General features: G+C 42.6%; 1 protein-coding gene across 1 annotated transcript in view; it reads right to left on the bottom strand.

Moving 5' to 3' along the window:
* Positions 1-16,645, bottom strand: part of LOC131936437 (WD repeat-containing protein 62) — a 54,033-nt gene that overhangs the window by 22,413 nt on the left and 14,975 nt on the right. The window contains exons 3-10 of the mRNA XM_059293416.1: positions 11,824-11,944; positions 5,686-5,778; positions 2,791-2,907; positions 2,389-2,484; positions 2,055-2,237; positions 1,301-1,461; positions 497-572; positions 197-310 (exon numbers count right to left, since the gene is read on the bottom strand). Of these exons, the coding sequence (XP_059149399.1) occupies positions 197-310; positions 497-572; positions 1,301-1,461; positions 2,055-2,237; positions 2,389-2,484; positions 2,791-2,907; positions 5,686-5,778; positions 11,824-11,944 (961 nt within the window). The remainder of the gene's footprint in view (positions 1-196; positions 311-496; positions 573-1,300; positions 1,462-2,054; positions 2,238-2,388; positions 2,485-2,790; positions 2,908-5,685; positions 5,779-11,823; positions 11,945-16,645) is intronic.

The raw sequence follows: 16,645 nt of genomic DNA, 5'->3' as shown, positions 1-16,645 counted from the left end.
ATTTTACTTAAGTCATCATTAACACTGTGATATATCAGGTGTAAAAAAAGCTGTCAATGAACAAACTACTAGTTTAAAACCTGTACATGGTTACATGTTTCTACAATGGCTAAACTTTCCATTTTCATGATAGATAAAGATCATATTTATTATGGTGTCAACAACTAGAATACAATGTATCGAATTGGGTGTTTACCTCAAGAGACCAGATACATCCACTGTGATACAGAAATGACCAAGCCTTTCCCACCCTTTTGATGTCATGAACATCCCATATATAAACACTACGGTCATTATATATACATGTAACCTGAAACAAACAAAATTAAAATTTTAAGTTCAAAATTTTTTTAGTACTTAAAAACCTGGCAATTTAAAAAGTGTAGCAATAATGTAGTTATATGTATATTAAATGTTAGAAATTTTTTTTTTTTAACATTTTAAAATTGGTTATATATCTGCCAACATTTATTTTTACTGATTAAAGAGCTCCCACCTTTTTATGATCATCATCAATAGCTATAGCCTTAGTGTCTGGGTATTTGGCATCTTGGCTGTGAGCCACCATGTGACTGTTGAAGAGTTACAAATAATACATTCAGTCTCACACATAATACATGCCGTTTCGCACATTCAGTACATTCAGTCTCACATATTTTTTACAGGTATGATGGAACCACTTTTAAATATAACACAACAAACATGATTCAAACCAGCTTTTTCTTTACATAGAAACTTGAACATTCATGTTTTTTATATTAATTAAAATCATTAGTTGAAAAGAAGTGTAAAATTACTTAACTTTGCAAAAAACTAAAGAATATAGGATGCTTAACAAAATGCTTTATATTCTCCCTTGTGCTATTGGGCATTAGCTGAAATACATAGCTGCTATACTATAGGGGAATAAGTTACCTTGGACTTGTAGCTGTAGCAGTGGCATAGCGAGGTCGGGTGTCACCCCGTGCGGCACTTAATGGTGTCACCCTCCAGAGGCGCAACGACCCTTCCCGGGGACAAACTTTCAATTTGCACCCCCCCCTAAAACTTTCGATTTGCACGCCCCACCTCTTAAAAGGCTATTTAACACTCTAATTAATCACTCTATTAAGTGGAATTATCATTTTTCTCTACATATTTTGCTATTTTTTGCCTTGGTATCAACCCCCTAAATGGTGTCACCCGGTGCGGTCCGCACCCCCCATGCTACGCCCCTGAGCTGTAGTGACCTTGGACTTGTAGCTGTAGTGACCTCTACACCCATGAAATACAGTTGCTAAACTATGGGGGAATAAGTTACCTTGGACTTGTAGCTGTAGTGACCTCTACACCCAGGTGATGTGGTTTGGGCAGTGAACACAGGTAGTGTAGAGATGTGGAGCTGAAGACACGGACAACCCCCTCAGCGCAGCCAACAAATATATGCTCCTGCCCAGCTGTTATACAGTTGGCTGACTTGGTCTGTGGAGAAACAATTTCACTGCTTGATGGGAGGTATACTGGGATGGGAGGTATACTGGGATGGGCGGTATACTGGGATGGGAGGTATACAGGGATGGGAGGTATACAGGGATGGGAGGTATACAAGGAATCAGTGTAGGACTGATAACCCATTACATGTGATGGGCTGCTGCTTTTAGAACTACTGGACTGCTTTAACCTCACTCAAGTTGCTAGGATAATTTTTTAAGCCCACCCATCACTGACAAGTACCTGATTCAAGTTAATAGAATAATGTTTTAAGCCCACCCATCACTGATGGGTACCTGACTAAAGTTTGAGAAAGTAAATGTGACTGCTAACAGTTTTTTAAACATGTTTTCTTAATATTTCAAAGTTATAGAACCAGGACAACTCTATCAGGTCAGAAAAATGCATTATTTTTTTTACTTCTTACATGTGTTTATTACATCACTTATCAAAACTAAACAAAAAGTGAAATAACTAAGCCGACAAAGTTAATTAATTATTGATTTATTGTCTGAAACAAGAATTTTTTCCACTACACCAAACTAAAAATCTGTCTAAGAAATGTTAAAATCAATTGTACATACCCGTAACTCCACCCACTTGTCCAGCTGCCTCTTCTCATTGAACTCACACAGCAGGCCAGATTGGGTGATGACAAAAAATCTGCCACACATGGGGCCCTGGCCTGCCACAACGTCACAGAAAAAATTGTTCTTCTGATCTCCCAGAATGCCAGAGCGACCCATCAGTGGAACGGTTTGATTGATCTGTGGGATGGTAAACAACAACAAAGGTAAACAACAACAAAGGTAAACAACAACTTAGGTAAACATGTATTGGGCAACTTGGGCTCAGATAAACTTAATAAAACTTCTCAAGCGGGTAGAGAGAGAGAAGAAACATTGCGCAATCAAATACCTTTGATCTCCTTTCTTCCAAGTACCAAAACCTGACGTGTCTGTTGCCAACTGTCACAAAACATTTGCCATCTTCTGAGAAAGCTATGGCACTGACCTGCAGGTAAATTAGAGGTAACGTTATCATGGCCCAGGTAATGATGCATAAACTGTATACGCTTATCTTTTTCTTTAACTCACCCTTGTAAACACAAGTTTTAAAATAAAAATAATAAAAAGGTGTATGCCACTTATAACTATACTGAAAAGCAGCACCTTAAAACTCAAGTGTTGTAATTTAGTGATCATTAGCACAAACAAATCCCACAAGTTATTTTGACAGTGACTGAGAAGGAACCATAAACTCTAGTTTAAAGGGTAACATCTATCCTTAAGTTGTACAAGCATAAAGGATAGCACCCACCTTGCTGGAGACATTGTTACAGGCCACTTTGTTGCCAGTCTTCCAGTTCCAGACATTGATCATCATGTCATGCTGGGTCCCCACTGAGACCACTTCTTTCATGTTGGGGGAGAAGGCCTAGAGGAAACAGAGATGTCAGTACATTTATATGGATGTCATGGGGCTGGTCCCCACTGAGACCACTTCTTTCATGTTGGGGGAGAAGGCCTAGAGGAAACAGAGATGTCAGTACATTTATATGGATGTCATGGGGCTGGTCCCCACTGAGACCACTTCTTTCATGTTGGGGGAGAAGGCCTAGAGGAAACAGAGATGTCAGTACATTTATATGGATGTCATGTGGCTGGGTCCCCACTGAGACTACTTCTTTCATGTTGGGGGAGAAGGCCTAGAGGAAACAGAGATGTCAGTACATTTATATGGATGTCATGTGGCTGGGTCCCCACTGAGACTACTTCTTTCATGTTGGGGGAGAAGGCCTAGAGGAAACAGAGATGTCAGTACATTTATATGGATGTCATAGGCTTTACAGCTGTCATTTACATGGGAGGTACAGGTTTTACAGCTGTCATTTACATGGTAGGTACAGGTTTTACAGATGTCATTTACATGGGAGGTACAGGTTTTACAGATGTCATTTACATGGGAGGTACAGGTTTTACAGATGTCATTTACATGGGAGGTACATGTTTTACAGCTCTCATTTACATGGGAGGTACAGGTTTTACAGCTCTCATTTACATGGGAGGTACAGGTTTTACAGATGTCATTTACATGGGAGGTACATGTTTTACAGCTCTCATTTACATGGGAGGTACATGTTTTACAGCTCTCATTTACATGGGAGGTACAGGTTTTACAACTGCCAACACAAGTACATAGCTGTTTTGGTGTTGAAATGAATGTGCCTAACCAAATAAAGCTATTATTTCGGTTGCCTTGAAAGCAAATGAAATCATTTAATTCTACTTATATTATTTCAACTTCAAAATCTTTCCAAATAATGTCTTAAGAGTTCAAAGGGTAAAAATATACACACAATATTTCTTCTTAAAGTGTATCATATTTTGTAGCCATTAAGAATGGCCTTATGTGATCACTAGAAGCACCATTATCTTCCTTCCCTGTGGTATTGGACGTGTGTGCAAATAGCTTGAAACCAACTCAGTCTGCACCATCTTTCACCTGTCCTTGTACTCTATGTGTGTTTATTGACCAAGGCAGGAAGGTAAAGGCCAGGGACTACAGGTGTTTTCTGTCTATTCCAGGAAACCATCAGCAGAGATAATAGGTAGGGCCTAGTCTACACCCCACCCTCCACCTCACAAGGTTCTATGTCAATAGTCCCTGGCACCCTGCAGCAGGGGAGATAACCCTGACTCCGGGCTATGCTGTGTTATGTAACAACATCACTTCATGTCAGAAATGTCATCTCCACCCCTTTAGCATGAGAGAGAAATGTCAGGAAAGTGAAACACCTTTTTTACTGGCATGTGCTGGAGTATAGTTCTCATCCACACAAATAAATCAGAACAGGCAGTTTACTTATAAGTTATATTAGGATTTGAATGAAAGGTTAAGGACAAAATCCTCTAGTTATTAAGATACAAAGGGCAATGCTGGGATGGTATGAGGACCCTTGAAGTTAGGTGTGGCACCATGACCCAGCCAACTATTCTGTAAACAGACATCGTTACAACATGTCTACTTATACACATTTGTGTTGATTCTGTTTACAAAATTCTCCTATGTTTTAATTATCAGGTACATTAAAACAGGTAGATTTTTGGAGGAAGTGCCGAATCCCGCTGGTGTGGGACTGCATAAATTTTCTATTTCCGTCATCTGGTCTCAGTTTAATGGTTTCCTCAGTCCCCCACATCTCTACGCCCTCTGAATACTAAATGAGCAGCTCGCTCGTGTTGGTTTAAGGCACTGGGCACACGGCCGTGTTTACATGGCGTTAAAAAAAAAAAGAAACGCAAGGTGGACTAAACCCCTCTTGACTTGCGTGCTGTCTAGGTGAGGTCCCGTACTTTCACCGCAGATACGGACAAACAGAGATGGTGTATTCATACACGGGGGTCACTGTTTTCTCGGAGTCGTTTGTTAAACCTCACAACCCAGCTACAGCGATGTACTGTAGTGGACTTGATACAGTAACGCTATGTTTCATCTCCTCCAGCGGCGTAGCTGCTTGTTTTAGCGCTAGACGGGGACACCTCATTTTGCCGTATTTATTCACAGCTATATGTGTATAGGGTACGTTGGATGGACGTTAGCACAGTCAATTTGGCCATTATCTATATCGTACGCTGGGCAATAGATGCCGTCCTGGGACAGCCCAATCCGTCCCGGCCTCTGATACGTCACTGATGACATCACGTGATATCACGCGCACGATGACCTGAAATCCGCTGGGTTATTTCGTTATGTACAACCATAATACCAGCAACATTCGTCCTTCACCTCCATGTCTCTTTAAAAATGTTGGATGGCTGTTGTTTGAACGTGAAAAAACCGGGAACGTTTTTTTTATTAAAAAAAAAAAACAACTAGATGCGATTCTTAAAATAGACTCCAGTTCAACAAGTAGGTCTTCACGTGTGGCCTGCTTGGCGCAATAACGGCACATGCACTCACATATAGATTACACGTTTAACAACACGTTGTAGCTACCCAAGTATGAACTGCATGTACCATATTTGTAGGATCCATCAGCCAATTACGCTTCAACTTAAATAAACCCATCCATGTAATAATGACAGTTTATACATGTTTATATTATGAGACGATTTTAACCTTTCACCCCAGTTACAGATGCGCCTCACCTTCAGAGGATATTCACCCCCCCCCCCCACCAAAAGACCACCACACAAGCCAAGAAGTACTCACCACACAGTTGATGCCGAACTTGTGACCACGGAACTCGGCCACTTGTGTCTTCTCTGCCACATCCCACACACGTACGGCCGGCTGGTGACCGGTCTGTTAAAAAAACACAAACAGTTGTTGTATCACATGGTGTCAACAACGGTAACAATAGTCAAAATACAACATCCCATACACGTACGGCCGGCTGATGACCGGTCTGTTAAAAAAACACAAACAGTTGTTGTATCACATGGTGTCAACAATAGTCTACATAGAAATCTTGACATGATGCCTCAATGTACAGTAGTAACAATTACATGTTTAAGTCTTCACCTAACTTTTGATGATTGAATATGGAGTTTACAATTTAAATAGTCACCATAATTAACGCCAAACACCTACAGGGGGCAGGGAAGGTTCCATTTTTTTTTATGTAATCATGAGCTGAGTGGGAAGGGAGGGTTAAGAATTCTGACAAAGCATATGGCGTACATATTATAATAGTTGTGATGAGGGTGGTAGGATCACGTTATGGTGTAGTTTTTTTTTGTTTTTTTTTTTTGGGGGGGGGGGGGGGGGGATATTTTTGAGAGTTTGTAGCAATGTGTGATGGTAGGGGTTTTCTTTATGGGGGGGGGGGGGGTGGTGCTAAGTCTCGGATAACACTGCGTTATTTATTATTATTATTGTCCCATATACCCTGCTATGGTACAGCAAACCTAATCGGCCTCATATTTTAAGGTACCTGTACCGAACCTATCATAAACACCACAGCACGCGGTGTACCAGCTAACGTTAACCACTGATAACTGCCCAACCCGCTGATATTTATTGGCCCCGTGAGGGACCATACACCACCGTTCAATTACCCGATGCTTTGTACGTGTCAGGCCTCTGTAAGCACGACTGAAAACAGATGCCTGAGTTATCTCCACAACGTGAGCTAGGTGCCACCAGTACATTCTACAGCAAGGGAACTAAGTCATAACAATAAAGGGATCAATGCTGATCGTTCCTGCTGACACTACAGGTAACGCGCTTGCGATTACTTCCCCTTTTATTTGGTAACAAGGCCACTGGTTAAAGCGTGTAGAAAATTAAATGTAAATAAGTTCCTGTGTGTTTGTGTGTGCTCGGGCACTTCCGAAATCTGCCCCCCCCCTCCTCCCCCTCCCCTATGACAACAGATCCCTTTTTACCTCGATAAAAAACACTTTCTTCAGATTTGCCATACAAACAAGATAAGGGGGCAAGCAAACATAGTTACGTCCCCTTAAGGCCACGTGTGAACGTAATGTATGGCCGCTTGCCAAGATGGGGGTCGTAGAGACGGCAGCGTCTTCCTCCTTTCTTATACACCAGCCTGCGACAGCTAGTTGTGTAACGGAATATGGAGGCCCAATTATGAAACATGTTCGTGATAAATGCCAAGGTACACAACCCGTTATAGAGTTTCAGAGTTTCAGCTAAGTTGTTCGCCCAAAATAAACTGTACTACTGCTTGTTCAAGACAAGCTTTTTAAACTTAAGAACAGACTTCCGACAGAATTCCTTAAATAGAAAAAAATATTTAAAACAACTGTGTGTAACTCTGGTTTAGCCCCAACCTCTTCAACTAATGTTTTTATTATTACAAAGCTTCAGGTGTATTATTACGGCGCGGTGCTTGAGATCACTAGAGAATTATGTCCAGGTTCAATGGGATGTCAGCAGAGCGTTAAGTCTGGCGGTAGAGAACTAATCCAGACTAAACACCTGCCACGTAACGTTAATCTTGCTCCTACACAGGAGCTCCAGTCAACTCAGGTCTACTGGCTTTGAAATGTCTGTAGGACAGCTTTTATAGGCATAGCTGGTGCTATGCATATTGGAAGCCCAGAAATCGGACTGGTGCTATGGATATTGGAAGCCCAGAAAATGGGCTGTTGATATGGACATTGAAAGCCCAGAAATTGGGCTTGTGTTATGCACATTGAAAACCCAGAAATCGGACTGGTATTATGGACATTGAAAGCCCAGAAACCGGACTGGTGCTATGGACATTGAAAGCCCAGAAATACGGCTGGTGTTATGGACATTGGAAGCCCAGAAATTCGGCTGGTGTTATGGACATTGGAAGCCCAGAAATCGGGTTGGTGCTATGGACATTGGAAGCCCAGAAATACGGCTGGTGTTATGGACATTGGAAGCCCAGAAATACGGCTGGTGTTATGGACATTGGAAGCCCAGAAATACGACTGGTGTTATGGACATTGGAAGCCCAGAAATACGACTGGTGTTATGGACATTGGAAGCCCAGAAATCGGGTTGGTGCTATGGACATTGAAAGCCCAGAAATCGGGCTGGTGTTATGGACATTGAAAGCCCAGAAACGTATCTGAATATATGGGTTTTTCTAAACCAAGAAAAAATAACTAATCAGCTGATATAATAAGTCCATCAAACCCCACAATCTGATATTCCAACGCGCCACCCACTCCCTACCCCACTACTGAGCAGTAACAAAGTCCTACTATTGAGTACCGGAACCTAGCAAGTCCGTACCGTCCCTACAATTTGAACTCATTACGTATTACAACGATGGTTTTGTCTCATTCTTACTTTGTCATTCATCCAGTATTGACCTTATTTAAGCAACACAATATAATGTGTTGATTAAATTGTAGAATTGGACAAAACAAATGACAAGTATCCGTATGTTGTTTTGCCAAAAAAAAATATATTTAGACACAAGTATCAATGAACCTAAACACCGACCTCTGTAGAATTAAAATTGAAACTTTTTCTCCTGACTTGCCCTCGTTACCAGATGCAAGACTAAACAACCTACCGTAACTCGGGCACATTAACAAAGAACATAGCGAACGTCTTCAACTTGACATTGGAGCCTATTCACGCATATGTAACGATGGCGGAGGATGCAAACAGCGGAGGGTAATGTGCATAATGATGTATGCGCCGACATTCCGGTGGAGCGGGTCTAATAGGCTAGTCGGACAAGTCCAAAGACTCGGCCTAGCTAGACCATGAATAGCGCGATGCTGTTGTAGCGTAATGCTGTTGTGCCGGTCGTGTGGCTGTCCCCGAGTCTTGAATACCTCTGTTGTCTCCTCAAGCGGCTATAAGCGTGTGTCAACTACGGGGGTTACGTGTGTTTTTTTTTTAATCTACTTTTCATCACACGACTGCTATTGGGGAGGGGGGGAGAGAAACTTTACTTAAGTAGGTTGAGTTGCGCCATTTTCTTTGCTGCTGCATTACTAAATATATTAATTAAAAATAATGAACGCATCCACCCCAATAATAAATCGTTTCGATGGTAGTTTATATTTATTTTTTAGCTGAGTTTAAAACTCTGGCATTAAAGTGTAGGATGCGGTGACCAGTAGAACAAAGCCGTGTTGACGGCATCACACGGGGAGATATAGCCACACGTTCTACACCATGGAATTATCTGACACCATGTCATAGGTAGGAGAGATCTAGCCATCCCGCCACAGGTAGGAGAGATCTAGCCACCCCGCCATAGGTAGGGGAGATCTAGCCACCCCGCCACAGGTAGGAGAGATCTAGCCACCCCGCCATAGGTAGGAGAGATCTAGCCACCCCGCCACAGGTAGGAGAGATCTAGCCCCCCCCCGCCACAGGTAGATGAGATCTAGCCACCCCGCCACAGGTAGATGAGATCTAGCCACCCCGCCACAGGTAGATGAGATCTAGCCACCCCGCCACAGGTAGATGAGATCTAGCCACCCCGCCACAGGTAGGGGAGATCTAGCCACCCCGCCACAGGTAGATGAGATCTAGCCACCCCGCCACAGGTAGATGAGATCTAGCCACCCCGCCACAGGTAGATGAGATCTAGCCACCCCGCCACAGGTAGATGAGATCTAGCCACCCCGCCACAGGTAGGGGAGATCTAGCCACCCCGCCACATGTAGGGGAGATCTAGCCACCCCGCCACAGGTAGGGGAGATCTAGCCACCCCGCCACAGGTAGGGGAGATCTAGCCACCCCGCCACAGGTAGGGGAGATCTAGCCACACGTTCTACACCATGGAATTATCTGACACCATGTCATAGGTAGGAGAGATCTAGCCATCCCGCCACAGGTAGGGGAGATCTAGCCACCCCGCCACAGCTAGATCCACACAACACCTACGTATTTGGGCCCTAGGCCTGGCTATTCTGTTCAAACAATGGACAGCCATTACACCCAGACAACAAGGCACGTCTCTACTGGGGAGGGGAGGGACGGATGGTGAGACCAAACAGAGCAGAGATCACAGCAACTCGACCCACTCAAGTACAGGCCGTAAACCTTTTTCTTGTTACAGTAAATCTCATTGTCTTGGTGAATACACACTTCCATAAAAAGGAATGCAGCATTGTAAGTTATATTTAGCTTTAACAGCGGACAATGTAGAAACTACATTAAAAGAAATGTTTTATTTATCTTGTTAGAAAAATCTAATCAAATATAGCTGCATTTATTTTATTTGTTCAAAGATCTGCTACTATTTGTATGCTGTTATTGTGTGTCCATTGTTAGCCAGGCAATCCTACAATCACATTGAAATAAGACGTGTACATCAGAGGTTCTTAAATGGTAAGGCTGCACCAAGAAGGGACCAAGACACGGAAATACAGCACAAGTTCTACACCATGGAATTATCTGACACTATGCCATATGGTATATGTACAACATGCTACAGATAGATGTGAGTGCGGAGTGAAATTGATCACGCTTGGTAACGTGTATCTCTGATCTACTGTGTTAATGCCTCGTCTACTATTGCAGTTAATCGTCGATCCGATGTTCTTGTTACACCACAACCACATACAGCATCAGTAGCGGTAACTACCACAACCACATACAGCATTAGTAGCGGTAACTACCACAACCACATACAGCATCAGTAGCGGTAACTACCACAACCACATACAGCATCAGTAGCGGTAACTACCACAACCACATACAGCATTAGTAGCGGTAACTACCACAACCACATACAGCATCAGTAGCGGTAACTACCACAACCACATACAGCATCAGTAGTGGTAACTACCACAACCACATACAGCATCAGTAGCGGTAACTACCACAACCACATACAGCATCAGTAGCGGTAACTACCACAACCACATACAGCATCAGTAGCGGTAACTACCACAACCACATACAGCATCAGTAGCGGTAACTACCACAACCACATACAGCATTAGTAGCGGTAACTACCACAACCACAGACAGCATCAGTAGCAGCTTTGAGACAAGGTAGTAACTAACACTGACACGACCTCGTTATACCACAACCACATACAGTATCAGTAGCGGTAACTACCACAACCACATACAGCATCAGTAGCAGCTTTTGACACCAGGTAGTAACTAACACTGACACGACCTACTGACAGCTAACACTGTGAAGGTGCTACATACGTTAAAACCTACGAGCAGTTAAATCAATCAGCAGAAAACGCCATAAAGTGCATGTTGGACTGCACGCACTAGCATCCCCTACAGGTGACTTAGACGATAAGCGGGCCATAAATCTGAGATCACCTCTCAGGTAGCTTTTCATGATAAAAAAAACATCGCGTGAACTCAAGAGTTGTGTCAGTTTAAAACTAAAAGGAAATTGCTGATAATACCAGGGTCAGGTAATACTGACTATTGTCAGGCTTAACCGTATCACAACAGTAAAGTAGTCACTCAAATATCATGCAATGCTGACAATAGTGCGGGGCAAAAATTGTCAGGAAATACTTGAGTCTCACTTCTATGCCCCTAAGAATTGACTGGTTTATCTCGCCAGGCAGTACTTAAGTCTCAGAAGGTATTCAAGTGTTACTGGTGTAATCCTGACAACGTCAGTGAACAAATCCCCGGTGTTTAAATAGATAACTTTCTTCTGTTATTCCACCCACCCTCCTTCACCCAGTAGTGTCGATGACATTAGTCCCAGTCTGCCGTGTGTACTTAGGCCCACAACATGAGCGATAAAACTGATAGATGATTCCTAGTGTAAACATGACAGTATAAACACAGTTTCACGTACAAGATTCAGAAATCAGACACGGAAACAAACAGCTTGTACATACATACATACATACATACACACAACATGGGGTGGAGGGTGAGGACAGGTGGACATACCTCGCCTGTAATGAGATGCTTGCCATCACGCGAAAACGCAAGAGCTGTGATTGTTTTCTTGGTGGTGTTGAAGATGTGAGACTGTTTGTTTCTTCTGGGGTTGAACAGCACCACAACACAGCTGTAGAGAGAGAGAGAGATGGTAAAACTTTGGTCATCAAGTTATGGGTGGGGGGGGGGGGGGTTAAGACAGCACCACAACACAGCTGTAGAGAGAGAGAGAGAGAGAGAGATTTTAAACTTTAGTTATCAGGAAGTGGAGGGGTCGGGGAGAGCAGATTTAAAATGTAATGAATATGATCTATTATAGTCTGAAAATGTATCAATCCGCCCTAGCGTTACATTGTTTCTGTCAACAACAGACCAATCCATGCTACATCTGTATTACAACACACAGAACAAGGGTCAAACAAATACAGTTCTAATCCTATCTTCAAATTACCAAAATGTAAGTTAATAGTTCCCTCTGTTGATAACCTAAGGTGGAAACGTCGTTTACCGATTTAGTTGCTCGGCTATTGAACATTATTTCGTTAGTTATTATGTAAGAAACAGTTACCCTCCGCACACACATCAACAGTATAAGCGTTTACGACGCAGTGTTAATTTCAAACAAAACCCAGAAGACTGCATGATTAATCATGATTAATCAACCCAACCATTGACGCAGACAGGTTTCTCTCCACCTGAATCTCTCTCACCTGAATCTCTCTCACCTAGTGATGCGGTACACTGGAGCTGTGACGTAACGGCACACATCACCTCCTCAAGAGAATACTGATTTAAAAAACAGCGCTCACCTTTTAAACACAATCCCGTATATCTAGTGGTTAACCACAAGTTATTGGTGCACCTATTTTTACCCCCACACAACTGTTACACTAAACACAACCCCGTACATCTAGTGGTTACCCACGCGTTATTGGTGCACCTATATTCACCCCCCCCCCCCCCCCCCCAAAATGTTACACCAAATAGTCCCATATATCTAGTGGTTACCCACACGTTATTGGTGCACCTATATTTCCCCCCCCCCCCCCCCCCGCCACTAAACACAGTCCGGTATATCTAGTGGTTACCCACGCGTATTGCTGCACCTACATTCACCCCCCCCCCCCTTAACACAATCCTGCATAGGCTATTTAGTGGTTAACCACACGTTATTGGTGTACCAATATTCATCCCACCACCCCATGTTACACTAAACACAATCCTGTACATCTAGTAGAATGTTAGTTAAAAATATAAAAATAATACTTTGGTTCAATCATTTCAAAACCAGATAAAAATGGAAGATTGGCGGAGAGGTGACGTGGTTACTTCCAACACTGATTGAACTGAAATGATCGCGACATAAAACATCAACAACCCGAGTGTGTGCTGACGCTCGGGACTATTGGGTACCGACTGACAGAACATGTACCGGCATCTTTACAGTGGTTGGTCACATGCAGTAATTGTTACAAACGGCTTGCATAAATATATCCCTGTGATTAACCAAGCGGATCAATCCAGCACCGGTTGCACCCCACCAACAACAGATGTGACCACGCAAGATTTTCCAGAACCCAAAGAATTCTTCAGTTTTTTGTACACAGAAGACACAGCCAATCAGAGGCGTAGCGACCCTTCCCGGCGCTCGGGGACAAACTTTTCGATTTGCACCCCCCCCCCTCGAGATTTCCATTTGCACCCCCCCCCCCCTCAAACTTTCGATTTGCACCCCCTCAACCTTTCAATTTATTTTTCCAACCCATTTTGGCGCCCCATAAGGTCGGCGCCCGGGGACGTATGCCCCCCCCCCCCTCGCTACGCTACTGCAGCCAATGCTCGGGTAAGTAATAAAATAAAGACCTTACAACGAAGGTACCTGTCAGTTCTCTACAACATGATACAGACAGCTGTTCGAGACTCACAGCCTCTGTGGTACAATGGTAATTGGCTACTGGAAAAGACGACCTCATAACACCAAGGGGAAAAACACAGTACAATTAAGACGGAAATATAAGTAGGAATAACAGACTGTCAAAACGGTAAGGCTGAGTTGTACGCCCCTGTCAGCAAGAAACTCGAGGAATTTCAAGGGAACACTAGACAAAAACTGGAGCAAACAGTTGAAGGTAAGACTTAACAAACCCGGGGGTAGAACGCTGCACGGGTACACCTGGAGACTGATAGTTCCCACGAGAGGAAGCTGAGTTTTTTTGTGTGCACCAATTGTCAGACCCGACACGCACTAACAGAGGAGCTCAACAGCTCACGTCCATCCATAACTGTTGCTCCCCACCCCCAAACCATAACTGTTGCTCCCCCCACCCCCCAAACCCTTACAGTAGCTCCCCACCCCCAAACCCTTACTGTAGCTCCCCACCTCCCCCCCCAACCCTTACTGTAGCTCCCCCATCCCCAAACCCTTACTGAAGCTCCCCCCCAACCCTTACTGTAATTACCCACCCCATCACCCGTACTGCAACTCTAAGTCTGCCCCTGACATAGTTCTTAACTTTGGATTTTACCTTTAACCTCAAGATCGTTATTTGCTAACTACTTAAATATCTTCTCATCCAGGTGTTAAAAGATTCCGGTTTTTTAAACCGCCAACCTAGGTAGCCTATTTTTTATTTTATTTTTGTGTCTTTACAAAATTAGAGAAAACTTAAAAACCGCAAATTTTTGTTGAGTTTTTTTTCTTGAAACAATTAACGAAAGAATGAATCGAGAGAGCTGGTACATGGCCTGTCAAAAAAAAAAAACAACTCCTTGACTTTTAAAAATGTCACCCCAGCGGTTGATGTTTGAACCCAAGTGCTCCAAGTTTAAAAAAAAAACTGTGCACATCCTATGGTTTAGTTAAAGAGTTTTAGGCGAGGGGGGTGGGAGAGGAAAGACAAGATATTTTATTTTATTTGAATAAAAAACAGTTGCGGCTCTAAATCCGACATGTGTTGAAATTCCGAGCATATGTTTTAAATTACGTTGTGACGCAAACATAGCCAGTGCCTTTTGACCGAAATCACAAGAAATATCCGGATTGATGCAGGATAAAACAAAAACATGGCGTCTCCCACTTCCGGTTTACTAAAATGCGGCCTATTTGATGTCAGTGAACCCACAGAACTGAGTTAAAATACAAAAAGGTGCTGGGGGTTTGTTTTCCTGATCAATTTATGGAGATTTATAATTGGCATGCAGCCTAAAATGTTGTAGACCTATCTCATTCCGACTGACATCTTTAACGTGTTGCTTAAAACTGCGTCCATCACTTTTCAGACAGAATTATTTCACCATACCAACAAACACCAAACAAACAATACGTGTGGTACAACAATGTTTTGTTGGCTGAAAGAAAAAAAAAGTTGCACCAACAAAACGTGTCCCTGTAGCACGTGCACGGTCACGTGACCAGGCCGCGCACCTCCAGAGATTGTTTATGTTGATATCTTCACGTCATCTCCTCATCGGTAACATTTGGTTTGACTTTACCCGGCATGCTGGAGTTTTTATTGTTAGCTCACCCTCACGCTTATGGAAAGGTGAGTTCTATTTGTAGAGCAGGGGAGGGATGGGGAGAGGGGGAAAAGGTAATAGGTTAGAGAAAGGTTTACCAATTACTAACAAAACAGGTCAACTATTAAGGCATACCGCATTAGCGAATATTATGAGTACAATTCTAACTGTAGTATAGTTATATGTCTAACAATATACCTAATACCAGCATACAACTGATTGCTACACCATCATACAAAAAAATTACATCCCCTACACAAACCTAATTAAAACAGCGACATAGAACAGCAACATAACTGATAACATCACCGCCATGGAACTGCTCACATCAACAACATAACTGAAGTGATTGCAGCACTCTACACATAACTGCCTTCATCTTGTTGTCTAAGCTATCCCCACAGCTGACTGGAAGTACGTCTGACATTATTACGACGCCGCTTGCAGTGCACATAAAGCACCATGACGCACATCCCATTGTACCCGGCATGTCAAGAATCACGTCTATGCACTTGACCTACATGTTAGCGCTGCAGTCCCAGGTGCTAAACTTAACCCCGTCTTTACAGGTCTACAACAAAGAGACAACACATTTACAAATCCAGCAACTTTCGGAAAGTTTGGGGAAAACCCAAAAGAAAGCTTCCAATTAAAAGACATGGAAAAGTATAAGGAAGAAAGTTAAGCGGTCTAAAAATAACTAAAAACAAACCCTCATTAAAAAGACCGACATGGAGGCCATAATTTATTAAATCTAGTCAACACAGCCAAACTATTAACATTATATTTCTGTCGTTTGTTTGCGTTTCAAAGCTGTTGACGGCAGTTCTTCCTGTTAATTTAATAACTTCAGAACTTACGTTTTCCATATACACAACCATGTAACTCCAAAACAAACCTAGTACAATAATTCTCCTCTGTAAATCGTAGTTAACATTAAACGCACACATGAAGAAATTTACTTTACCCCTAATCCTTTTAAGTGAACCTAATCAAACATCGTATTATTTGTACTATAGATCTAGATATCACATACCAGTAGTCAAACACGACCCCACTCAACAAAATGTATGGAGATGACACGGTCTTTGTGGGGGGGGGGGGGAGTGTTTTTCAATACGAGGACATGGCTATTTACATAATAATTTAAACAAATCCTATCCATTTCATCACAGATCTGGACAGACTCACATCTCACAAACAAAACATCCAGAAAACAGCCAACACAAGCAACTGGTACAAATGTATTTAAGTAATTCGGTATTTCTACTTCATAATTAAGTCTAATTTATCATATTTTCAAGTCTTCTTTCTT

The sequence above is a fragment of the Physella acuta genome, unplaced genomic scaffold (genome assembly GCF_028476545.2).
Source record: "Physella acuta isolate Inbredline_101_S28 unplaced genomic scaffold, ASM2847654v3 ptg000015l, whole genome shotgun sequence".
NCBI lineage: Eukaryota > Metazoa > Mollusca > Gastropoda > Physidae > Physella > Physella acuta.
Note: the sequence above shows the minus strand (reverse complement) of the source record. Positions and strands in the feature narration are given on the sequence as shown.